General features: G+C 51.2%; 2 protein-coding genes across 2 annotated transcripts in view; one reads left to right on the plus strand and one right to left on the minus strand.

Moving 5' to 3' along the window:
- Nucleotides 1-332: 332 nt before the first annotated feature.
- LOC110484634 (uncharacterized) overlaps nt 333-27,001 on the minus strand; it is a 164,290-nt gene continuing 137,621 nt past the window's right edge. The window contains exons 8-9 of the mRNA XM_077790796.1: nt 25,058-25,693; nt 333-992 (exon numbers count right to left, since the gene is read on the minus strand). Of these exons, the coding sequence (XP_077646922.1) occupies nt 394-992; nt 25,058-25,693 (1,235 nt within the window). The 3' untranslated portion in view covers nt 333-393. The remainder of the gene's footprint in view (nt 993-25,057; nt 25,694-27,001) is intronic.
- Nucleotides 19,029-19,616, plus strand: LOC144248795 (olfactory receptor 14J1-like). The gene has a single exon (XM_077790784.1). It carries the CDS (start codon nt 19,029-19,031, stop codon nt 19,614-19,616), a length of 588 nt encoding a protein of 195 aa, XP_077646910.1.

Here is a 27,001-nt window from a genome sequence, read left to right on the forward strand (position 1 = left end):
GAACAGAAAGAATATTGATAACAGAAGGGATAAGATAAACTATTTCCACAGAAAACTACATCACCAGTGACTGTCTCTTCCTGGCCACATGTTTCCTCCTGCATGGAAAGGACACCCTTCTCCTCAGGGAGAGAGAAAGAGTCCCTTTCCTGCCCCTGGCAATGACCTGAGGTGGGAGTGAATGTAGTGACAGGGCCATGGCCAGACCCTCATGTTCTTCAATCCCACATCAGGTCATTGGCAGGGGCAGGAAAAGGGACAGGTGTCTTCCCAGCATGGATCACAGGGAGCATGGATCACCAGGGCTCTTCCCAACATGGTCCTCCAATGGGGGATGAAGCTGGAGCAGTGCACAAAGCTCTTCCTGCAGCTGGGGAATTTGCAGGGCTTCCCTTACCGGTGGCTCCGTTGGTGTTTGGTCAAGTGAGAGCTCTGGGTGAAGCTCTTCCCACACTGGGAACGCTCATATGGCCTCTCCCTGGTATGGATGGACTGGTGCCTGACAAGGGTTGAGTTATGCTGGAAGCTCCTCCCACAGTCGGGGCAGCGGAAGGGCCTCTCATCCGTGTGAATCCGCTCATGCAGGAGGAGATTTGAGCTGGTCTGAAATCGTTTCCCACATGTGGGGCACTCATAGGGCCTCTCCCCAGTGTGGATGCGCTTGTGTCTGATGAGGTGGAAGTTGCGCTTGAAGCTCTTCCTGCAGTCGGGGCATTGAAAGGGCCTCTCCTCTGTGTGAATCTGCTGGTGGCAGAGGAGATCAGAGCTGGTGTGAAACCTCTTCTGACATTTGGGACACTCGTAGGGCCTCTCCCCAGTGTGGATGCGTTGGTGGATGATGAGGTGGGACCTGCAGCTGAATCCCTTCCCACACTCCCCACACTCGTAGGGCCATTCGCCGGTGTGAATCATCAGGTGTCGTTTCAGATTGTTGCTCTGCCTGAAGCTCTTCCCACACTCCGAGCACTTGTACGGCTTCTCCCCATGATGAACCTCCTCATGGAGCTCCAGCTCCAAGCTCTGGCTTGAGCTCTGCCCACCTTCCTGGCCCAGGGTGGATCTTTCCTGCTCAGAACACCCTGGGCTGGGTTTGCAGCCTCTCTTCCTGGGGGATTTTTGGGGCTTTTCCTCCCCGTTGGATTCCTGTGCTGTGGGGCTGCTCAAAATGGCCTCTTCTACAACGTTCTTCCACGGGGATTTGCCCTCACTGGTCCCCATCCTCAGCTCCTTGTCTGGGGGAGGAAGGACAAGGAGAGGATGGGATTTGCCTCCATGCCACAGGGAAGGACAAGGAGATCCCCCCAGTGCGTCCCCAGCAGGAGGGCACCGGCAGCGGGGCTGTCCTGCAGCCGGGGGCCATGCTGGGCTGGGAGATGGAGCAGGAGAGAGGAAGAAAGGGGCACTGACTTCCTCCTCACCTGCCTGGGGGTCCCAGGGCATCTTCCTCTTCCTTGCAGCCTCCTCCTCCATCCAGCCAAAGTCTGGGTATGGGAAATTCTGTTTTGGAAGGAAAACAAGGGATGAGCACATTAAGTTTTGTACTGGTTTGCAGGCAAACCTGGGAGAGAGTCTAAGCCAGAATGACAATTGAATAAGAAAATTAAGATCAAGGCAATGATACAGAAACACTGGTTTAATCTGACAGAGTCAGGATATAACCTTACACCCCGTTGCTCAGGGTGGTGGTAGCAGTCTGATGAAATGGTGGCTGCAGTCAGGCTGGAGTGATGAACGTGATTCTGTCAAAGCAGTGATCCTGTAGAAGGGTCTGGTCTTCCTCTGAAGGTCCAGTGGTGGTTATGGAGCTCTTGTCCTCTGGGAATCCAGTAGCCAAGGTGGTTGTGGTATTGCAAATGGTGAGATTATATCCAGGTAGGAATGCTTGGTTCCTCCCCCTGGGCGGAGCATCCCACAATGGGATGATGTAATTTTATCAGTCCTGCAGTGACACTCAATGGCCCATTAACAGAAGATGGCCCCTGCAGGGCGTTATCAGGGCTGAGCCATGGAAGAGATAAAGAACACTGCCCCACCTGTTGATAACAGTTTATGGAGATGGTGACTGAAAACACTTTTGGTTACATCTGACATTGTAACCGGAAACAGTGAGGCAATCCCTGCTCGGGGTGGGGGGTGAACACCACCCCCCTTACCCAAACTGGCTCAGGTGTAAAACCCCCACCCTGGGAAGGCCACGCACACAGGGGACAATGTCACACTTGCCCCGCTCCAGGGGAGATCTCTGTCCCTGTCAGTCCCTTGTTCTCCCCCTTTTCTTTTTCTTTCCATCTCTCTCTCTACCCCTCATTTACTGTTCAATAAAATCCACTTTGGATTTGGTCTCCTTAGCACCTTAATTGGTGCAGAGGCATCTCTCTAACAATTTTATTAGCCAGATTGCAATATTAATTTGGCACAGTGAGTTCAGGGCTCTGTTGTCTGACCCCAAGTGCCTTTGACAACAGCCTGGTTCCCTCCTCTGAGGAGGTTTTGCCTCTTCTGGAGGAACTCTTGGAAACTTGGATGCAGCTTTCTCTGAGCAACTTATAGAAGAACTTATGAGGAAAATGGCTGTTGTGGGTGGCCAGTGTAAAGATAATATTTTCTTGTCCTTCCCTGCAAAGTTTGCTAAAATCACTGAAAGAAAGGGAACAAATGATACCAGCAAGACTGACAAGTTCTACAAGAAGCCCAGCTCTACCTAAATTCCTGAATAACTCCCAAATTTACAGGTTTGGGGGTTTTGCCAAATATGAGAATCATTATCTCCTTCGTCCCTGTCACTTTTGTGACAGCTACACAGCGCATTCTCTTCCTTTTAATTATCTGTATTGGGCTAAATGTCCACTTTTCTTTTTTTGGAACCTGCCAGCATCTGAGCTGGATCTGTGCTGGAACTGATGAAACTTGGAGTTGCCACTGAATTGCTTCTATTGTTGGTTTGTTCATATTTGGGATTTGATTGCATTTCCATCACAAGTGACTTGTGGGAAGAGCAAATATTCTTCAGTGCATTTTGTGGAGGGTTTAAATTGATTTCTGCCAAGTTTGTTTTGTCCAGTGCTCAGGGGATGCTCAAGGGGTCTCTGTGCCTCTCTCCCTGGGGGATGCTTGGGAGGGGCTTGGATAGGTTGTCCCTTTCCCTGTCACTCCAGGCTATTCCCCAGGGGTGTCCCTGGCCCTGTTACCCCAGGGCATTCCCCTGAGGGGTTGTCCCCATCTCTTTCACCCCAGGCTATTCCACAGGGGCTGTCCCTGTCCCTATCCCTGTTACCCCAGGCCATTCCTGAGGAGGTGTCTCTCTCCCGGTCACCCCAAGCCATACCCCAGGGCAGTCTCCATTGTTCTCACCCCTGTGCCAGGGGAGTGCTCGGGGGAGACTCTGTCCCTCGCAGCCCAGGGTGTGATCGGGGGTTGAAACAGGGTATTTAATAAGGTAAATTTAACATGGTAGAAATCCATTTGGATTTAGGTGAAATGTGCTGATTTGAATTATTAGTAGATTGCTAGCATAGGTAAAATATGCTGTTTAGTCTGCTAGCTCTGCTGCTGAAACACAGATGAAAAACTGATCCTCACAAATCCTGTAAGGATTTGCAGAGATGGTATGTTTATTGCAGTGCTGGATGCATGTGGGGATCATTCCACTTCAAAGGACATCAGCACCCTGTGTAAGGGATAGTCCCATGTTCCTCTCATTTTTGCCTCACGTTTGCCGCAATGGCAGAAACTGAGATCCTGCAGACCCTGATTGGAGATCCAGCTTGGAGAGATGGATGATTATTTTTGCAGGTGTATTTGCTGTACCACCACAGACCACTGCTTTAACAGGGCCTGGCAAGGACCTGGCAAGGAGTGGCTTGTTCTACATGCTCACACCGGCTTCATGATACCTGCTCAACCCACAGATTCTCCCACCTCTTGGCCCAATGAACTTTGGGGTAACTCTGATGATCTCCCACGGAAGACCCCTCATCTGCCTCATGACCACTGTGATAGACAGAGATTGAAGCCCCTCCCAAGGACCAAGACTGAGACCCCCACCACAGGGAGGAAGGCTGGCCTGATCAATGTGAGATGTTTCCCAGGTGTGGTCAATGGATGATGAAAACAATGGCTCTCATTCACAGCTGATAACATGACCTGTTCCCTCTCGGTGGCTTCAATGGATTTATTCTTCATTCTACCTGTTCCCCCTCAACGATTTCAATAGACTTTCAATGTCTTTTGCCTGTTCCCCTGCTTTGACAGTGGACTATAAAAGACCTCTGAGATAACCAAGATTTTGATTATCTTTGGTGTCTTTGGCGGGAGCTGCCCTGGCTCAGGGGAGACAGAGAGAGAGAAAAACAGCAGGCAAAGAGAGGCAGAGAGACACAAACGCAATCAGCCGAGAAGGAGGCACTCTGAAAACAGAACTGCAAGAGACTGAAAAGGAATGGGATGGAAAGAAATAATTTTTAACTTGTATTTCCAATCAAAATACAATTTCCTCCCTTTCTCACCAACCTCCTCCTGGTGTCATTCAGCAGGGCTGTCAGAACGTTCTTCATTTTGAGTGGATTTTCCAGGCTGTACCCACAAGGAAACAGGGAATGGGGATTTCCTGCTCCTGATTTCACATCCTCAGCTGAGGAGAGGAGGAGGCAGCAGGAGAAAAGGACAGCTGGGCTTCACCCTTCCTCAGGAATGAGTGGGAGAAAGTCTCTCATCATGTCTGCAGCTGCTCCCACAGAGATGTGAGGGCTGATCCCAGAGCCCCAAGGGTCACATTCAGGGCTGCCCTCAGGGAATGTTCGCCTGGTATTGAGGGGCTGCGTGGCAGCACCTGGATCTTGGAGCACCCAGCTGCCCTCCATGTTTGGAGGTGCCTGAGGAGGGCTGGGACGATGCCAGGGACATCCTGCAGTGACATCCTCCCTGTCCCACTCTGCGTGTGCTCAGTCCCAAACCTGACCCTGATCCTGGTCTCAATCTCACTCCATGTTTAGACACACTCACAGTTCTGTATTTAATCTCAGTCCAGTGCCAGACTCATCTAGCCCCAGACCCAATCCCAGCCCCAGCCCTAAAGCCAATCCCATGTTTTGCCTTAATCCCAATCCCAGCTCTAATCCAAATCTCAGCCCCAACTCCTACCCCAGCCCCAATTCCAGCCGCTTCCTAAATCCTCAGCCCCAAACCAAATCCCAGGTTCAGCCCTTCTGCGGGTTTGGGGGTGTCTGTGTCCCTCCAACCCCGATGATGTTTGGGTGGGGTCACACCAGGGCTGAGAGGGACAGAGACGCCCCCGGCCTCCCCAGGGATGGGAAGGTCGGAGAGCCCCCCAAGCCCCGAGCACCCTCAGTGCTGAGAGGGACACAGAGCCCCTGGTCCCCAGCCCTGCACAAGCATTCCCTGAGGCCAGAGGGATGGAGACCCCCTGAGCATCCCCCAGGGCAAGGGGACAGAGACTCCTGAGCATCCCCTGGGCTAAGAGGGACAGAGACTGCCCCAAGCACCTCCTGGCACAGGGGTGAGAGGGTGGGAGACCCCCCAGGTATTCCCTGGGCGAGAATGATGGAGACACCCTGGGGAATGGCCTGGGGTGACAGGGACACGAACACCCCTAGGGAATGGCCTGGAGTGACGGGAACAGGGACAACCACCCCAAGCCCCTCCCAAGAATCCCCTAGGGCGAGAAGCACAGAGAACCCTTGAGCATCCCCTGAGCACTGGACAAAACAAACTCGGCAGAAATAAAACTTAACCCTCCAAAAAATGCCTTGAGGTATATTTGCTCTTCCCAAAAGTCACTTGTGATGGAAATGCAAACAAATCCCATACATGAATAAACTGAAAATAGAAGCAATTCTGTGGCAATTCCAAGTTTCATCAGTTCCAGCACATCTCCAGCTCAGGTGCTGGCAGGTTCCAAAAAAAGGAAAGTGGAAATTTGGCCCAATACATATTAATAAAGGGAAGGGAAAGCTCAGTGTAGCTGTCACAAAGGTGACAGGGACCAAGAAAATAATGATTCTCATATTTGGCAAAGTCCCAAAACCTCTGAATTCAGGAGTTACTTGGGAATTTATCTACTTGAACTGGGCTTCTTATAGGAATTTAGTAGCCTTGTGTTCCTCACCTTGGAGAGAATGAACCTTGTCAGTCTCTCTGGTATGATTTGCTCCCTTTCCTCCAATTATTTTAACAAACTTTTCAAGGAAGGACAAGAATTTATTTTCTTTACACTGGCCACCCACAACAGCCATTTTCCTCATATGTTCTCCCAAAAGTCACTCAAAGGAAGCTGCATCCAAGTTTCCAGGAGTTCCTCCAGAAAGAGGCAAAACCTCCTCAGAGGAGGGAACCAGGCTGTTGTCAAAGGCACTTGGGGTCAGACAACAGAGCCCTGAACTCACTGTGCAAAAATAATGTTGCAGTCTGGCTAATAAAATTATTAGACAGTTGCCTCTGCCCTAATTAAGGTGCTAAGGAGACCAAATTCAAAGTGGATTTTATTGAACAGTAAATGAGGGGTAGAGAGAGAGATGGAAAGAAAAAGAAAAGGGGGAGAACAAGGGACTGACAGGGACAGAGATCTCCCCTGGGGCGGGGCAAGTGTGTCATTGTCCCCTGTGTGCGTGGCCTTCCCAGGGTGGGGGTTTTACACCTGAGCCAGTTTGGGTAAGGGGGGTGGTGTTCACCCCCCACCCCGAGCAGGGATTGCCTCACTGTTTCAGGTTACAGTGTCAGATGTAACCAAAAGTGTTTTCAGTCCCCATCTCCATAAACTGTTATCAACAGGTGGGGCAGTGTTCTTTATCTCTTCCATGGCTCAGCCCTGATAACGCCCTCCAGGGGCCATCTTCTGTTAATGGGCCATTGAGTGTCACTGCAGGACTGATAAAATTACATCATCCCATTGTGGGATGCTCCGCCCAGGGGGAGGAACCAAGCATTCCTACCTGGATATAATCTCACCATTTGCAACACCATGACCACCTTGCCTACTGCATTCCCAGAGGACAAGAGCTCCATAATCACCACTGGACCTTCGGAGCAAGACCAGACCCTTCTACAGGATCACCGCTTTGACAGAATCATGTTCATCACTTGAGCCAAAATGCAGCCACCATTTCATCAGACTGCTACCACCACTCTGAGCAACGGGGTGTCAGGTTATATCCTGTCTCTGTCAGGTTAATCCAGTGTTTCTGTATCATTGCCTTGATCGTAATTTTCTTACTCAGTTGTCATTCTGGCTTAGACTCTCTCCCTGGTTTGCTTTGAAACCAGTACAAAACTTAATGTGCTCTCCCCTTGTTTTCCTTCCAAAGCTGGATTTCCCATCCCTTAAAGTTTGCCAGATGGAGGAGGAGGCTGCAAGGAAGAGGAAGATGCCCTGCGACCCCCAGACAGGTGAGGAGGAAGTCAGTGCCCCTTTCCCCCTCTCTCCTGCTCCATCTCCCAACTCAGCACGGCCCCCGGCTGCAGGACAGCCCCACTGCCGACGCTGTCCTATTGGGGAAGCACTGGGGGAACCTCCTTCCTCTTCCCTCTGGCTCAGAGGCAAACCCCATCCTCTCCATGTCTTTCTTCCCCCAGACAAGCCGCTGGGGATGGAGATGAGGGAGGACAAATCCCCTCTGCAGAACCTAGTGGAAGAGGCCATTTTGAGCAGCTGCACAGTGCAGGAATCCAACGGGGAGGAAATCCCTCGGTGATCCTACAGGAGGAGGTACTGCAAGCCCAGCCCAGGGTGCTCTGAGGAGGAAAGACCCACCCTGTGCCAGGAAGGTGGGCAGAGCTTCAGCCAGAGCTTGGAGCTGTTGGTCCATGAGAAGCCTCATGATGGGGAGAAGCCCTAGAAGTGGTTGGAGTATTGGAAGAGCTTCAGGAAGAGCAACACCCTGATCTGCCACCAGATTATCCACACTGGGGAATGACCCTACGAGTGTGGGGAGTGTGGGAAGGGCTTCAGCTGCAGCTCTGCCCTTGTCACCCACCAACACATCCAGACTGGAGAGAGGCCCTACGAATGTCCCAAGTGTCAGAAGAGGTTTCACACCAGCTCTGATCTCCTCTGCCACCAGCAGATTCACACAGAGGAAAGGCCCTTCTGCTGCCCTGAGTGTGGGAAGGGCTTCAAGCACAACTCCACCCTTGTCACCCACCGGTGCATCCACACTGGGGAGAGGCCCTACGAGTGTGAGGAATGTGGGATGAGCTTCAGCCAGAAGTTCTCATTGATTCGCCACCAGATCATCCACACTGAGGAAAGGCCATACAAGTGTGAGCAATGTGGGAAGGGCTTCAGCCAGAGGTCCAAACTGATCATCCACCAAATGATCCACACTGGGGAGAGGCCCTACATGTGTCCCAAGTGTCAGAAGAAGTTTAAGACCAGGTCAAATCTCTTCTGTCATCAGCAGATTCACAGACAGGAGAGGCCCTTCTGCTGCTCCAACTGCAGGAAGGGCTTCAAGTGCAACTCCTCCCTTGTCAAGCACTGGCGCATCCACACCGGGGAGAGGCCCTACGAGTGTCCCCGGTGTGGGAAGAGCTTCACCCAGAGCTCTCACTTGACCAAACACCAATGGATGCACTAGTAAAGGAAGTCCTGTGAGTCCCCCAACTGCCTGAAGAGCTTTGTACACTGCTCCAGCCTTATCCCCCATGGGAAGACCCATGTTGGGCACAGGCCTGGTGACCCACATTCCCTGTGATCCATATTGGGAAGACACCTGACTGGTTATCTTTTTGGTTGCACCCTAACATTCTTCTGATTTGTCTTTATCAATTAAAACACCTGAAATAGGACTGAAAAGAAAGTAATTATTCACAGATTTCTAAAGTCCAACCTTTTAACAGGTATTTGAGAAGTAATTTATAGTCTGGGGACATAGTCTGGAGGATTTGTGGGTTCTTGGGGGATTTCAGGCAGTGTTGTCCATATCTTTGCACTACTGAAGTCAAGATGGATTCATCTGTCACCTCAAAATGACTCAGTCTCACTAAAATCACCTCAGTCTTACCCCAAAATGCTATAATCCCACTTCAAAATGGCTTTCTTCCACCTCAAAAAACTCTAACCCATGACAAAACACCCAATTCCACAGCCTCCAGGGTGAGATGGGGTAGGAGGGAAATTGGAGGAAGTGGGATCCAAATTTAAAGGGTGTGGGACCATGATTGTGTGCAGCTGGGTGTATGGGATATAGTTAAATAGTAAATAAAACTCTCAGAATTATTGCTTCTTGTCCCATTAATTTTCAGTCAGTTCTCTTTTGTTTTTCAGAGTGCCACCTTCTCAGTTGATTGTGTTTGTGTCCTCCCTTCCCTTCCACCTCTCTTTGCCTGCTCTGTTTCTTTCTCAGTGTCTCCCTTGAGCCACGGCAGCTCCCAGCAAAGACCATGCCCAGATTTAATTCCCAATCCACGAGCTACAACAACCATGTGTGAAGTTAGGAAGGCTGGCAGTGAAATGTCACTGTAGGATTTGCTCCAATCGGCTTTTGGCTCTTCCATCAGAGCTTTGCCTTCAAGGGTAGGAACATCTTTTCCTGGCTGGGAACTGGAATTCCAGCCCCTGGGAGTGTGTGCCATGGATCTCAGAGGGGCATTCCAAGGCTCCCAGGGTGCTGCTCCTGCCGTGCCTCCCAAGGAGCTGTGCAGGGCAGGGGACAAGGTGCAGCAGCTGTGTTGGTTCTGCAGTGCCACAACAGCCCCTGGTTCCATGAGTTTCCACACTGTCAACAGCAGTTCCTGCGTTCCATGATGCCCTGCTGTGTCCCCATGGATATTTGGTATCATGAAGTTCTTCAGTGTCACAATGGCCACCTCGCTCCATGAGCTTCTGCAGTATCCAAATGGCTTCCTTGGATGGGCAGTGTCACCATGGACCATTGGCTCCATGCAGCCCTGCTGGGTCACCATGGACTCCTTGGTTCCATGAGGTTCTGGGGGTGTCTCCATGGTCTCCTTGGATCCACAGTGTCACAATGGACCACTGGATCCACATGGCCCTGCTGTGTCACCACGGCCCCTTGGTTCCATGGGACCCCAGGGTCACCATTGACTTCTTGCTTCCACGTCACCCCCTCAGTGCCAAAATGGCCCCTTTCATTCCATTGGGAAACACAAAAGATTTATAGAAACATTGAGCAAATCCTGCTTAACACAGCTGGGAACATCTGTTTGCCTTCCAAAGAGAAGTTAAAGGTGAGGATGGCACCAGCAGCTTCCATCTGCAACAGAGATCCAGGGAAAGGACAGGAACAGAGAATTCAGCTGGGAGACTCAGAGAATTCTGCTTCCAGTGATCATTTCTGGTCACACTGTCCCTTGTAGAAAGGTGACACCATTACAGGCAGCCTGCACTGAACAGGTGGCTCCTGAGTGGGGTTTGTTGTTTAGGAAACCTGCTCAGGCTTTTCCATTCTTTCCTTCCTAAGAGGAAAACTTCTCCTGGGCCTGTGTGCAGGCAGAGCCCTGAGGAGAGCAGGTGGGACATGGTGTAATGGGCTGGGACATGGAGCTGCAGAGCTCAGGGACAAGGTTCTGCTGCAGGGCACAGGGATGTCAGTGCCAGGTGGGCGATGTCAAACATGGTGAGGCTGGGGGTGAGGAGCAGCTTGTCCAAACAGGGTCAGCCCTCAATGGGCTCATTCTTCTACATGCCCAGACATCCTAAGGAGAACTTCAGTGTCAAGGTCTCCTGGGGAATGCTTCTATCAGCTCTTCTCTGAAATGGGAAATAAGAAAAATACTCATTTGATTGAAGAAAAAAAGGTCATGAGGTGCATTTGGAAATATTCCTCCTTAACAGAACTCCAGACTGAGTCCAATCAGCTGCAGAAGCCCTGGAGACTTGAAGAAAATTGAATGAAGACAAAGCATCCCTGATGGCTTCCTGTATTTTGATTATCCCCACCCTGGATTTGGGGTTGAGTCCAGGACCCTCAGGCACTGAGAGAAGGCTGAAGAAGCTGCTCAAGGAGTCAGGAGCAAAACTCCAAGTCCCTTGGAGCATCACTGGGCCCCACTGAGGGCAGGGACTGCCAAAGGCTCCCCAAGGACTGCTGAGAGCAGATCCTTGAGGCCAGGATTGCAGGGAGCCCAAGGCTCAGAGCAGGGAACTGCAATGCTGAGCAAGGCCTGGGCTGGCTGGGGGAAGCAGAAAGGCCAAGCCCTGAGCCCAGCCTGGCACAGCAGGGCCTGTCCCTCACAGGTGGCTCGGGGCTGTTTGTGGGGCAGGAGGATGTGAGGGGCAGCAAGGACAAATGTCACAAATCTGTGTGACCGTGCAGATCTTCATGGATCCAAGGGGCCGGTGTGACACTGTGGGAAATTGTGGAACCAAGGGGATCATTGTGGCAGTGTTGGGCCCATGGAACCAAGGGGCCAGGGTGACACTGTGGAGCCTCATGGACACACGAGGCCATTGTGAGTCTGCAGGATTTAACACCCCAGAACACTGAAATGCTGGGGGTCACCAAAGGTTCCTTTACTTGAGTTTGGTGCACAGGAGAAACATCAACCTGATATTCTCACCATAGCCAGATGCAAAGGATATTCTTGGTAGGAAGGGACCCACAAGGATCATCAAGTCCAATTCTTTAGTGAATGGCCCACACAGGGATTGAACCTACAGCCTTGGTGGTACCAGCACCATGCTCTAACCAATGGAGCTAAGAGGTCAAAATGACACAAAATTTTACTGACAAAATATAGACAAGAATGGAACTTTACCTACGGCTTTAATACAACACCCTCTTCAACATAAATCTCTTATCTTAGCATTAACTTCAGTAACTTAATTAATATAACCTAAAAACCTTTAACCCTTAATATGTTAATTTTTCAAAAAATGTTCCAGGTAAGTAGGATTAGAAAGAGGATAAATAGAGAACAACAGAAAGACAGGAGATCTATAGAAAGACATGTACACAAGCACCAACCTCATGGGTTCCAGCGTCGCTAACAGAGGAACCCCAGGAGAAGGCAGGATCCAGACCATGGGCTGGCCTCGTGCTCCGGCTTTTAACCCCCTGGGCCTCCATGGGCCCGCCCCTGGGGTGGGACTGCCAGGTGATTGCCCAATCAGAGCCAGGGTAGGCACCAGCTGCTGGTGTGTGATTGGTTGACAGCTCAGCCAATCAGCACCGCCCCTGCTGTGTGATTGACAGCTCTGCCAGGCCAGGCTGGGGACGGGGCTCTGTCCCACCACAAACCAAGGCCTGACCCGGCCCCGGCCCCGCACGGGCATTCCGAGCATCCCAAGGTGTCTCGGGACATGGATCTCATCCAGCCTCTGACAGCGACCACGGGGACACTGGGGAACCTCATGGAACCAAGGGTCAGTTGTGACAGTCCAGGTCCAAGGACACCACGGTGACACTGCAGAACTTCATGGAACCAAGGAACCACGGTGACACCATGATCCATCATGGAATCAAGGAGACCATTGTGGAACTCAGAGACCCCAAGGAACCAAGGGTCCATGGTGACCTTATGCAGCCGCAGTGTCACAGAGGAGCCGTTGTGACACAGCGAGGGCACACAGAGCCAAGGGGCTGTTGTGACACATCAGGGCTTTGTGGAACCACAAAGCCATTGTGACATTGCAAGGCCTCATGGAAGCACGGGGCCATTGTGACACTGCAGAAGCAAGAGGAACATTGTGACACTCCAGGGCCTCATGGAAACAAGGAGACCATTGCAACACTGGGGGATCCCACGAAACCAAGGGAACATGGAACAGGTCTGGCTGCCTTGACCACCCAGGGGCCAATTCTCATCTGCCTATGAAACACTGGGACCATGTGCTTTTCTTTCTTATGGGAAAAAAACATTCACCTCAACTAGGATCACATGGCCAAAATTGGGCATTTGACGCCAGAATTCCCTATATCCAAGGATAGCTCCCAGATAAAATCTGCCAGGACTGACAAGTCTGGCTGGCATTGTCTTCCTGAGGGCTGGCATTTATTTGCCTCAGAAACACGGGGGCTCTGTGCTTTCCTTCCTAAAGAAATGGCCAAAACTGAGATTCCACCTCCAAAATGCCATATGTCCAAGGATAGCCTCTAAACAAAAGGGGCCAAGAGAGCCAGATCTGGCTGGCTTGGCCTAAGACAACCTCTCATCTTCTTCCAGAACACTTGGACTTCACGCTTCTCTTATCCATAGGAAAAAAACCCATCCATCTTGACCAGGCGCCCATGGCCAATACTGAGAATCCACCTCCAAAACAACATACAGCCAAGGATTTCTCCCAAATGAAATGCCAGGAAAGACAAGTCTGGCTACCCTTGGACCCTTGGGGGCTGCCTCTCACTTGCCTTGAAACACTGGGGCTTGCTGCTTTCCTTCCTATGGAAATGAACTGTACTTATGTATGAAGAAATTACCAAAAATGGAATTAAATCTCCAAAATTCCCTCTATCCAAGGGTTGCTTTCAGAAAAAAGCTACCAGGACAGAGAGGTCTGGCTGCCTTAGGCCTCTAGTGGCCACCTTTCATCTGCCCCACAAACACCGGTGTTCTGTGCTTTTCTTCCCTTGCAAAGAACAGCCCTTCTCCTCCGGGTGTCCATGTCTGAAACTAGGATGCCACCTCTAAATATCCCTATATTCAAGGGTTGCTCCCAGACAAAATCTGCCAGTACCATCAAGTCTGGCTGGCCTTGGCCTCTGGTGGCTGCCCCTGCCACACTGGGGCTCGGTTCTTTCCTTCCCATGGAGATCACTGTGACACTGTGGGCACCTCATGGAACCAAGGGGATCCTTGTGGCACCACTGGAGCCCATGGAACCAAGGGGCCATGGTGACACCATGGGGCTTCATGGACCCAGAGACCATTATGACTCTGTGGGGCCTGATGGAACCATGGAGACCATTCCGACCCTTCAGGGCCTGGTGTCACCAAGGGGGCATTGTGACACCTCAGGGCCTCCTGGAAGCAAGGGACCATTGGGACACTGTGGGGTCCCATGGAATAGGAGAACATGGACCAGGTCTGGCTGGCTTGGCCTGCCAGGGGCCACCTGACCGGTCTAGCTGATCTTGGAATGTCAAGGCCTGCCCCTCATCAGCTCCTGGAGCACTGGGGCTCAGTGCTCTTCTCTGTATGGAAATAACTGTCTGCTATTTCAGATGTCCATTGCCAAAATTGGTACCCTCCCTAAAAAATTTCCTATTTGTAAGGGTATCTCTTAGAACACAATCAGGCAGCTCTGGATGGCCTTTGCCTCTGGTGGTCAACTCTCATCCACCCCTAAAACAGTGGCACTCTGTTTCTTCATTCATGTGGAAAAGAACTGGTCTTCATATCCAGGGACCATGGCCAAAACAAGACTTAGCCACCAAGCTCAGCCGGGCTCACGGAACCATCTGCAGCCCCGGGAGATATTGACTCTGCCAGTGCTGCCATCCTCCCTCCAGTGAGAGAAAAGGACACAGGGCAGGAACACAGAGGAGCAACATGGACACACCGAGGGCAGGGAAGGGGAAGTTGAGTCCCAGGTGGGAGGGATGAGGAGATGCCTTGATCTTGGGGCTGAAATCCTCTGCTAAAGCTGTGGAGAAGGATGTCATTGATACATCAGACTCTCTTTTTGGCTATAAGGCATTGAAAACTATGGGGAGATGACTTGCTCAGCAAAGGCCGCCATGCTAAAGTAAGCAAATGTTGCAGTAGCTGTGATCCCACGAGAAGTTTGAACAGAGAAAGAGAGCACAGTGATGAGACATTGTGCCCTCAGGGAGAGAAGAAGACCTCTGTTCCCAGAGATGAAGATGATTTTAGAAATAGAAGGAGAGAACTTTTGCTTTTAACAGCTCTTCTTTAAACTAATACCCCATAAACTGACATGGCCCATAAACACAGCTGTGAGAAAGCCTGTGAGAAAATTGGAGGGACTTCACAATTGCAGATTTTTCTGAGCAGCTGCTATTTGTAGAAGCTAAAAGCCATGTGATAACTGTTTTCTTGTGGAGATGCCTCCATAACATAAACAAGAGGAACTTCTCTACCTAAGTGAACAGAAGAAAGACAATTCTAGAGATGGTAAACTGACTGAAAATATTTGGTTTTTTCTTTTTACATTTTCAGGTTGTCAGGAGAGAGGAAGTGTTCTGAAAGTTTTGTTCTGGTCCTTAATGCTCCTTCTTTTATTTACTGTTAGTAAACTTTTCTTTTTACTCTAAAAGTTTGACCTTTGCCTTTCTCCTAATCCTACCTCACAGCAGGAATTGAGTAAGTATATTCTAGTGTGTGCACTGATAATTAGCCAACACTGAACCCACTACACTAGTCGATGCATTAGCCAGGAAATCTCAAATTGGTGAAGCAAAACCAGTAAAGGAATGTTCATGATGAACTACATTACAACAGTGGCAAATCAAGGCAGAAGCGTGGTTTGTCAGGACTTGCTTGATCCTAACGAGCCCCGTGGTGCACTTGGAGCTGAGCCTTGGAACCTCAGGGCCTGAGAGGAGATTGCAAAAAACCTTCCAGAAGTTAAAATCAAGAGGAAAAACCCAAAGTGTCACGAGGTACTAATGGGACTTACTTAGGTCCATCCCCAACACAGGCTCCTCATGGACTCCTTGGAGGAGAGAACTGGAGGCCAGGATGGCACAAAAACTTCTCAGTCTGGAAATGAAAATTCCAAAGTAGCTTACAAAAGTTAAGTATCTCAAAGCATTAAAGAGCTCCTCTGAGTGTCAGTGCCAAGCTCTCAAGGGACTCCTTAAAGCAGATTATTGGGGCCATGATTGCACAAACCTCCCACAGAGTCTGTATCAAAAGGGAAACACCAAGTACCTTAAAAGAACTGAAGTACCTTGAAGCATTAATGAGTGTTGTTCCTGACAAAGCCTCTCCAGGGACTAATTACAGCAGATAATTGGAAGCCATGATTGCACAAAGCTCTCAGAGACTCCAAGTCAAAAGCAAAAGCCAAAGTCCTTTGAAAAACCTGCAGTCCCTGGGAGCATGAAGGAGCCCCCAGGGACATTCCTGACCAGGGCTCCCCAGGGACTCCTTCCAGCAGATCCTTGAGGCCACTGGGATGTGGGCTGGGGGGGGATGCTGAGGGCAGGAGCAGGGGCTGACAGTGCCCAGCCTGGCTGGGGCTGTGCCAGGAGGCCCCAGGGCCTTAGGACAAGGTGTCTCCTCACAGCCCTTGGTGGCACAGACCCTGCTGTGCCCCAGGGCACCAAGACTTGGCTTCTCTTTGTCCCCACCTGGCATCATCAGTGCCTCCAGTCCTCTGCTCTGCCTGGGGCCTGGGGACACTTTCTCAGTTGTGTCCCTCAGAGGAACCCATTAAAAGTCAGAAAAACTTTGGAGTTGGATTCTGACTTGGAGTTCTGGAGAGGTTTCTGCAGCTCCCTCTCAGGGCCTGATGTTCAGGGCCTGAGCACAAAGCCCCAGAGGGTCATTAAAGTCCTTGTGCTGTGTCTGTGCTGCTGAGCTGGGCCGGGCTCCTGGCACAGAGGGTGATCCTGGTAACCAAGCAGAGCTTCAAAAGCACATTCCTCTTGCTGAGCAGCTCTTCTCCCAGCCCAGCAGGGCTGGGGCACTGCCTGCAGCCAGCCCGGGCACAGCACAGAGGCACAGAGAGCTTCAATCAGTCAGGGCTGGGAAGGGGCTGAGAAGTGCCTGGGGCAGAATCACTGCCAGCCCTTGGCACAGGAACCTCTGGCTGCAGGACAATGCAGCTGCAGCTCCTGGAGAGATCTCCTAAAGCTGGAACATGCCAATGCCCACAGAGCCTGTGAGTGCATTCTCTGCTCATCTCCTGTGCAGAGCAGCCAGGGGTGCCCAGGGCTGTCCTGCAGAGCAGGGTCCTGCAGCCCAGGGTGCTGTGCTGGGCCAGGGACTCTGCTGCCTGCCAGGGACAGCTCTCAGCCGGCCCTGGAGCTGCTCCCAGCGCTGGCCAGGAGCTGTGGGGGGAAGGAGCCACCCTGAGCAGGGCAGGTGCTGCTGCTGAGAGGGGCTGGCTGGGGCAGGGCTGCTCCCAGCTCCAGACCAGCCTGGGCACAGCTCCGGAGGGCACTTCCCAAAGGAGGTAAGCCTAAGATTGCTGTAAAGGTCAGGAGCTTTCCTGAGAGTGTTTTCAATTCTCTGCGTGGAGAAAGATGATGAAGTTGTGATGATGATAAAAATATTTTTGCTTTTTATATATTTTTCATATATTCATAGTTCTGTAAATTACTTTTGCGTAGTTTTAAAATTATAATCCTTAACTAACTCTATTAAACTCTTAAATAACTCTTTTTAACTACTATTATATATTTAATGTATTTATGATCCTTAATTAACTCTAGTATGTTTCCTTACCTTCTCTTAGATTTTAGAACTATAACCTGTCTAAATACATTTTTAAAGTGCTATATAATCTTTTTATCAGAGAGAACCCACAAGAAGAGTATTTTGGGTTTTGAATGTGAGCAGTGATAAGAAAAACTGGGACAAAGAAGGCCCTGGACTTATTCCAGTGGGTTGAGCCAGGGGTGTGTAACTGGGTACTGAATCTCCCATTGGATGTTCCTGTTAAATATCCTAAATAATCAACATGAACAAATTGTTGAAATCAGGGGCTGGGTGTGCCTCATCCCCACTGGGACACCTGGAAGTTCCAATGAAGGTCTGGTTTTAACTTCACTGTTCTAACACTGTTGCAAGGGTTCTTTTTTTTCTCTTTTGATTATAGACAACAGGGGGATGAGAGAAGCAGAACAGGAATTGTAATCCCAGAATCACAGAACATTCTGAGTTTAAAGGGACACACAGGACCATCAAAGGAATGTTTGAACATTTACAGAGACTCCAGAACTGTGACTTTGGCTGGTCAGTGTCTCTGCTGGGAGCCTCCCAAAGGGCCTTCAGCCACTCCTCGGCCCTGGGCAGCAGCAGCATCACCTCTGCAGGGCCCAGCAGGGCTCTCCTGAGCTGCCCTTGCCCAGCTGCACACAGAGCCTGCCCCAGCCAGGGCCCTGCACACAGGCAGGTTTCTGTAGGGCCGGGCCGAGGGCACACAGGGTGGGATGGGCTCTGTGAGCGCTGGCAGGGACAAGGCACCTCTCAGGAGGGGATGTCCAGGCCCAGGGAGATGCTCAGGGAAGCAGAGGGGGCTGAGCAGAGCAGTTCTGGGGGAACAAGCCCATCCAGCCCCTCACCTTCCCTCAGCCACAGGGAATCCTTTGCCTCTCACATCTCTCAGTAGAAAACTCTGAGTGCAGCAGGAATGATGGGGATTTCTGACCTCAAAGAGACAGGAATCGTGTGTGGGTAGGAAAACAATTCCTAAATCCAACCTTTGCCATCAATTTCTCTTAGAAGTGTAAGTGCAGATGGTACCAAGACTTGCTGCATCAGGAGTGATTCCCCTGACAGATTCTGAATATCCAGCCTCGTCCCTCTGCCACATCGCCACAAACCCAGGGCAGCAGGGCAGGGATGGCTCCTCCAGAGCCCCCACATACAGCCCTGACTGCTCCTGGCACACTCAGCCAGCACAACTGGAGCTCAGGCAGGGACCTGGGTGAAGGTTTTCCCAGAGCAGGAACAAGGGTGGCTGAGTCCCAGCAGGGCAGGCTGCAGGGAATGGCCCAGGTTTGGCTCCAAGCAGCCTCTCCTGACTTGTCCCTGTCCTTTCTCCATGAACAGGTGCCCATGTGCAGCCACAGCAAATGTCCAACAGCAGCTCCATCAGCCACTTCCTCCTGCTGGCACTGGCAGACACGCGGCAGCTGCAGCTCCTGCACTTCTGCCTCTTCCTGGGCATCTCCCTGGCTGCCCTCCTGGGCAACGGCCTCATCATCAGCGCCGTAGCCTGCGGCCACCACCTGCACACACCCATGTTCTTCTTCCTGCTCAACCTGGCCCTCAGCGACCTGGGCTCCATCTGCACCACTGTCCCCAAAGCCATGCACAATTCCCTCTGGGACACCAGGAACATCTCCTACACAGGATGTGCTGCACAGCTCTTTTTCCTTCTGTTCTTCCTTGGAACAGAGCTTTCCCTCCTGACCATCATGTGCTACGACCGCTACGTGTCCATCTGCAAACCCCTGCACTACGGGACCCTCCTGGGCAGCAGAGCTTGTGCCCACATGGCAGCAGCTGCCTGGGCCAGTGCCTTTCTCAATGCTCTGCTGCACACAGCCAATACTTTTTCCCTGCCTCTATGCCAGGGCAATGCCCTGGGCCAGTTCTTCTGTGAAATCCCCCAGATCCTCAAACTCTCCTGCTCCAAATCCTATCTCAGGGAACTTGGGCTCATTGGTGTTAGTGCCTGTTTGGTATTTGGTTGTTTTGTGTTCATTGTTTTCTCCTATGTGCAGATCTTCAGGGCTGTGCTGAGGATCCCCTCTGAGCAGGGACGGCACAAAGCCTTTTCCACCTGCCTCCCTCACCTGGCTGTGGTCTCCCTGTTTGTCAGCACTGTAATGTTTGCCTACCTGAAGCCCCCCTCCATGTCCTCCCCATCCCTGGATCTGTCAGTGTCAGTTCTGTACTCAGTGGTGCCTCCAGCCCTGAACCCCCTCATCTACAGCCTGAGGAACCAGGAGCTCAAGGCTGCAGTGTGGACACTGATGGCTGGATGCTTTCAGGAACATTAAAATGCTGGCCAATTTCTGGTAGTCACTTGTTACAAAAGTCATCTTTGACACTTCTTGTTGAATTAGTTGTGGGGATTTTTTTTCCTTTGTTTTAGTTTTTTTCATATTATCCACAATAAATATAATTTTTGTGCCATTTGTCATTTTGTGTGTCTCCGCCTTCCCTGTGGATTGTGTCAATGAGGGGCTGTTCTCTTTGTGGCTTTAAAAGAAATAAAGAATCTCCCAGCAGAGTTTTCTGCAGAGATGCTCTTTTATTGCCTTCTTTGGAGCTGCAGCAGCAATGTTTGTGTGCAGAGCTGGGGGCAGATCAGTGCTGGCACAGCAGCTCTGCTCCTGCTGGCCACACCATTCCTGATCCAGGCCAGGAGCCATTGCCCTTCTTGGCCACCTGGGCACACAGCTGGCTCATGTCCAGCCTGCTGTCCATCAGTCTTTGCAGGTCCCTTTCTGCCTGGCTGCTCTCCAGCCACTCTGTCCCCAGCCTGTAGTGCTGCAGGGGTTGTTGTGACCAAAGTGCAGGATCCGGCACTGGGACTTGTTAAACCTCACCTTGTTGGATTTGGTCCCTGGATCCAGCCTGTCCAGGGCCCTGTGCAGAGCCCTCCTACCCTCCAGCAGATCAACACTCCCAGACAACTTGGTGTCATCATGGTTCCATGAGGCCACATGGAGGCAATCCTGGCATTCCGGCATTCCGGCCCAGCTTTGGGGCACTGCGGGATTTTGGGGCTTGGAGGGTGATAGGCTGAGGGGGGCTTGGGGCTGGATTTTTCTGGCACAATATTGGGATTTTTGGGGGGAATGTCTGGGGTTTTAGGGGGGAGTTTCTGGATTTTGAGGGGAAAATACCAGGATTTGAGGGGGAGGAAATTCAGGACTTCTTAGTGAGGAAATGTCTGGATTTTTGTTGGGAAATTTCTGTATTTTGGGGGGCAAATTTCTGGATTTTTTGGGGGGAATTCCTGAATTTTTTTGGGGAGGGTTTCTGGATAGTTTTTGAAGGGGGATGTCTGGATTTTTGGGAATGTTTCTGCATTTTTTGGGAATGTTGCTGGATGGGCAATGGAGTTGGGCTTGGCTTTTTTTGGGGGGGAGTATTTCTGGATTTTCTGGAGGAAGGTCCTAGTTTTTTGGGAATGTTCCAAGATTCTATGGAGGATCATTTCTGTAATTCTTTGGGGAAAATTTCTGAATTTCTGGGGGAATATTTCAGGATTTTTTTTTTTTTTTTATGGCATTTCTGCTGTTTTGTGGGGAACATTCCCAGATTTCTGGAGGAATGTTCCTGGGTTTTTGGGGAACATTCCCAGGTGTCTGGGGAACATTCCTGGGTGTCTGGGGAAGGTTCCCGGGTGTCTGGGGAACATTCCTGGGTATCTGGGGAAGGTTCCCGGGTGTCTGGGGAAGGTTCCCGGGTGTCTGGGGAAGGTTCCCGGGTGTCTAGGGAAGGTTCCCGGGTGTCTGGGGCTCTCCTGGCCCCGTTCCCATCCCAGGTTCCCGGGGTTCCAGGAGCTGCGCTGGTGCCCGGGCGCCGCGACATCGCCTCGCTGCAGTTGGACACCGAGGTGCAGGCGGGCGCCGCCCGCGAGGCCCTGCAGGGCTTCAGCATCACCCAGAGCCATCCATGGAGATCTCCTTTGCCAAAAAGTGACCCAGAACACCCCAAACCCCACCAAAATAACCCCAAACACCCAAAAAATGGGCCTGAAATACCCCTCAAAAACTGCCTCAAACCCGCCCCTAAATAACCAAAATCTGCCCCCAAACACCCCAAATCCCTCCAAACCACCCTGTAATCTCAGAGGAATGCCCTGAAATCCCTCCAAACCACCCCAAAATTCTTCAAAGCTGCACCAGAATACCCTAAACATGCCCAAAACACCTCAAATGCCTTCAAGCTGCCCCAAAATCCCGTAGAAACACCCTGCAGTCCCTCCAGACCACCTCAAAATCCCATAGAAATACCCTGAAATCCCATAAAAGTGCTCCCAAATCCCACAGAAACACCCAAAAATCCCTCAAAACCACACCTAAACACCCTAAATCCCATAAAATTGCACCCAAATCTCATAGGCCTGCCACCAAATCCCAAGAAAATACTCCAAAATCCCAGAAAACTGCCCCAAAAATGGTCCTGACCCTGCCCCAAACACCCTGCATGCACCCACTCCCCCAGGTAAATTCAGCTCAGTCCAGCCCAAATCCTCATTTTTTATCCCAAATCCTCCTTTTTTCAACTCAAAATCACTTTTAATCCCTAACGACTTTTTGACCCCAAATCCTTCTTTTCCCAACCTAAATCCTCCTTTTCCCATGACAAATTCTCCTTTTTCCTCCCCACATCCTTTGTCTGTCCCCAAATCCCTTTCCCAATGCCAAAATCTCCCTTTTCCACCCCAATTCCCCACCTCGTTCCCCTTTCCCCATCCCAAATCCCCTTTTCCCATCCCAAATCCTTCCCTGTCCACCCTAGATCCCCTTTTCCCACCCAGGATCTTTCCCCATCCTGAATCCCCCAATTCCCACCCATTCCCCTTTCTTTCCCAGTGTTGTACCCAGGATCTTTCTGCAGACATTGCACCTGGAGCTGCCCCAAATAACCCCAAACAAACCCCAAATAACCCCAAACCAACCCCAAATAACCCCAAACAAACCCCAAATAACCCCAAACAAACCCCACTGTGTCCCCCAGGGCTGGAGTGGATTTGGGGGGGTCATGACCCCAAACTTTGGGGACTGGGAGGATTGATCCTAAAATTTGGGGTTTAGGGGGGTTTGACACCTCGGGCTTTGGGAGTTTTTGACCCCAAACTTTGGGAACTGGGGGAGTTTGACACCCCAGGATTTGGGATTTTGGTTTTTTTTTTCCAAAAGTTTGGGGATCAGGGGGTTTCACTCCCAAACGTTGGGATCGGGGTGGTTGGACAACCCAGGCGTTTCAACCTCCAGGATTTGGGGTTTGGGGGTTTAGACCCAAAAATTTGGAAACTGGGGGGATTGACCAACTGATTTGGGCGGATTTAACCCCAAAGTGGGGGAGATCAGGGGGATTTGACACCCCAGGGTTTGGGATTGGGGGGGGTTGACCCCAAAGTTTGGGAATTGAGGGGTTTGACCCCAAACTTTGGAGAGGAGGAGGGTTGGACAACCCAGGTATTTCAAACCCCAGGAGTCGGGGATTGGGGGTTTTAACCCCAAACTTTGGGGGCTGGGGGTGTTTGACACATCAGGATTTGGGATTTGGGGGTATTTGACCCCAGACTTTGGGAATTGGGGGTGTTGGACACCCCAAATGTTTTGAACCCCAGGATTTCAAGTCAGGTAGATTTAGCAACAACGTCTGGGAATTGAGGAGTGTTTGACACCCCAGGATCTGGGATTTGGGGGATTTGATCCTAAAATTTGGAGTTTGGGGCAGGGTGGAGGTTGACATCCCAGAGTTTGGGTCTGGGGATGTTTGACCCTCCCCTCCCAGTGTTGGGATTTGGGGTGTTTGACCCCAGTGTTTGACCCCCCGGGTTTGGGGTCGGGGTTGGGGTAGGAGCCATTCCCTGGAAACAGCGGTGGGATCGGGATCGAGAACAGGAACGGGAATGGGATCGGGAACTCGCCCGGGAACGGGAACAGAAATGGTAATGGGATTGGGATCGGGAACAGGATCAGGGAACGGGATTGGGATCAGGAAGGGGAGAGACCCTGACTCAATAATGGAGCCCACCCCCAGGGAGCGATCCTGCCCCAGTCCCGGAATGGACCCAGCCCCTCAATCCCGGACCCCTCCCCAATCCCAGCCCCTCCGCAGCCGCTGACCGGACCCTCCCTCAATCCCAGCCCGCCCCAATCCGGATCGGAGCCATTCCCGGACCGGACCCTTCAATCCCTTCTTGGGGCGGCTCCTGCCGCTTCCAGCCCATTTTTGGGACTTCCAAGCGGCTCCGGGGACCCTCCCCATTTTGGGGTGTTGGGGTGGCCCCAAGGCCGCCCCGGGGGCCGAGGGGGGATGGAAACCCCCAAACCCGGGGGGCTCCTGGGGGTCCCCAGTTCCTCCCGGCCCCGCCCCGAAACAGATCCTGGCCAATCAGAGCGCGCGGCGTTGATGACGATTCAGTTCCCGGGCAGGAACTCGGCGCTGGTCCCGCCTGGCGATTTTCAGCCAATCAGCGCCCGGAACGGCTCTGACTCATCAGTTGCCAGGCAGAGCCCAGCGCCTCTCGCAGCACCGGCCAATCTAAACATACAATGGAACACACCTTAGTAAAACAATTCATACTACAGATATACTAAACACGAAACCAAACACCACTATAATGTCTCATACAATTTAACCAAACAATTAAACTTTAAAAACACCCTTAAACACTCTAAAAAAATTTAAATAGTTTTAAGAAATATAATTGCAGATGGGTGGTTTTATATGGATATTGTTTTTTGGATTGTTTGGGTTAGATTATTTTTAAAAAAGGATTTTTATAGGAATTTAAACAGCTGAGAAGGAGCCACTCTGCAAACAGAATTGACTGAAAATGAATGGGACAAACATCATTAACTCTGAAAGTTTTATTCACTATCAGATACATCCCAGCCACCCAGCCCCACACAATCCCAATCTCTCCACTCCAAACTGGGATCCCAATTCTCCCAATCTCCTCCCAACCCCATCCCACCCGGTCAGCTGTGGAATCGAGTGAGCTTTGTGGGATTGAGGTTTTTTTGAGGGGGAACAAGCAATTTGAGGTGGGATTGTGCCTTTATAGTTTAAAATCCAGTTATTTTCAGTGGGGTTGAGTGTTTTTGTGGTGACAAATTCATCCCTCTTGGCTTTTGAAATGCAAAGAGATGGAGAACACTGCCCAAAATCATCCCAGAACCCACAAATCCTCCAGAAGTTGAGTTCATGGTGTCCAGGGTGAGTGCAGCTGCCGGTGGCAGGAACAAATGAGATGTATCTTGGTTTCACAAAACTCCAAAATCCATTTCTTATCACCGAAAGACAGGGCAAAGGCAGAGCCATGGGATTTGTATAGGGTATCCCAGGGGTGGAGTTTGGGTTTGGGTCAAGGGAGGAATTATTGGCAACACAAGAAGGGTGAGATCAAACTCCTGCCTCTTAGCAACAGGGGCACTCCACACAGAATGCGTCCCCAAATCCTAAATTCCCCCTCAAACTCCTGTGAAATGGTGACACTTCAGATATTTTTGATCAGTTTCTTTAATTTAACCCTGTTTTGGCTGTGTTTGAAGAAAAAAGATGAATCAGAGGAAAATTAGGGCCAAACCAAAAGGATAACCAGTCAGGTGTGTTCCCAACATTGATCACAGGGAATGTGGGTCACCAGACCTGTGCCCAATGTGGGTCCTGCAGTGGGGGATGGAGCTGGAGCAGAGCACGTAGCTCTTCCTGCAGGCGGGACACTCTTGGGGCTTCCCTTACTAGTGCCTCCGTTGGTGTTTGGTCAAGTGAGAGCTCTGGGTGAAGCTCTTCCCACACTGGGGACACCCGTAGGGCCTCTCCCCAGTGTGGATGTGCCGGTGCCTGACAAGGTTGGAGCTGTGCTTGAATCCTTTCCCGCAGTCAGGGCAGCGGAAGGGCCTCTCATCTGTATGAGCTCGATAGTGCAAGAGGAGATAGGAGCGAGTCTGAAACCCCTTCCCACACTTGGAACACTCGTAGGGTCGCTCCCCAGTGTGGATCTTCTGGTGGACAATCAGGGCACCACACTGCCTGAAGCTCTTCCCACACTCCCTACACTCATAGGGCCTTTCCCCAGTGTGGATCCTCTTGTGGCTGCTCAGGTGGGAGATCCGCCTGAAGCTCTTCCCACATTCCCCACACTCATAGGGCCTCTCCCCAGTGTGGATCCTCTTGTGCTGGATCATGTTGGAATTTGACAAAAAGCTCTTCCCACATTCCTCACACTCATAGGGCTTCTCCCCAGTGTGGATCCTCTGGTGCTGGATCAGGTTGGAGTTTGACCTGAAGCTCTTCCCACACTCTGAGCACTTATGGGGCTTCTCCTCATCATGAAGCTGCTCAGGGACCACCAGCTCCGAGCTCTGGCTGAAGCTCTGTCCACCTTCCTGGACCAGAGTGCATCTTTCCTCCTCAGATCCCCTCGATCTGCGTTTGCAGTCCCTCCTTGTGCAGCTCCCATTGGGTTCCTGCACCATGGAGCCACTCAAAACAGCCTCTTCCACAAGGTTCTGCCATGGGGATTTGTCCTCTCTGCTCTCCACCCTCAGCACCTCATCTGCGGGAGGAAGGACAAGGAGAGGATGGGATTTGCCTCCGTGCCAGAGGGAAGGGCAAGGAGATCCCCCCAGTGTGTCCCCGGCAGGAGGGCACCGGCAGCGGGGCTGTCCTGCAGCCGGGGGCCAGGCTGGGCTGGGAGATGGAGCAGGAGAGAGGGGGAAAGGGGCACTGACTTCCTCCTCACCTGCCTCGGTGTCCCAGGGCATCTTCCTCTTCCTTGCAACCTTCTCGTCCATCTGGCGAATGTTTGGGTACGGGAAATCTTGTTTTGGGAGGAAAACAAGGGATGAGCACAGTGAGTTTTGTACTGGCTTCAAAGCAAACCAGGGGAGAGTCTAAGCCATAATAATTGAATAATAAAATTAAAATGAAGACAATGATACAGAAAGACTGGTTTAAACTCACAGAGTCAGGATATAACCTGACACCCTGATAATCAGGGTGGTGGTAGCAGGCTGATGAAATGGTGGCTGCAGTCCGGCTGGAGTGATGAACGTGATTCTGCCAAAGCAGTGATCCTGTAGAAGGGTCTGGTCTTCCTCTGAAGGTCCAGTGGTGATTATGGAGCTCTTGTCCTCTGGGAATCCAGTAGGCAAGGTGGTCGTGGTGTTGCAAGGGTGAGATTATATCCAGGTAGGAATGCTTGGTTCCTCCCCCTGGCGGAGCATCCCACTATGGGATGATGTAATTTTATCAGTGCTGCAGTGACACTCAATGGCCCATTAACAGAAGATGGCCCCTGGAGGGCGTTATCAGGGCTGAGCCATGGAAGAGATAAAGAACACTGCCCCACCTGTTGATAACAGTTTATGGAGATGGTGACGGAAAACACTTTTGGTTACATCTGACACTGTAACCTGAAACAGTGAGGCAATTCCTGCTCGGGGTGGGGGGTGAACACCACCCCCCTTACCCAAACTGGCTCAGGTGTAAAACCCCCACCCTGGGAAGGCCACACACACAGGGGACAATGTCACACTTGCCCTGTCCCAGGGGAGATCTCTGTCCCTGTCACTCCTTTGCTCTCTCCCCTTTTCTCTTTCTTTCCATCTCTCTCTTAAGTTTGTTAAAATCACTGAAAGAAAGGGAGCAGATGACACCAGTGAGGCTGACATGGATCATTCATGACCTG

Source organism: Lonchura striata, unplaced genomic scaffold, assembly GCF_046129695.1.
Source record: "Lonchura striata isolate bLonStr1 unplaced genomic scaffold, bLonStr1.mat Scaffold_91, whole genome shotgun sequence".
In the NCBI taxonomy this organism is placed as follows: Eukaryota; Metazoa; Chordata; class Aves; order Passeriformes; family Estrildidae; genus Lonchura; species Lonchura striata.

Coding starts and splice junctions, on each gene's coding strand:
- LOC144248795 (XM_077790784.1), top strand. CDS start 19,029: ATGTGCTACGACCGCTACGTGTCCATCTGCAAACCCCTGCACTACGGG.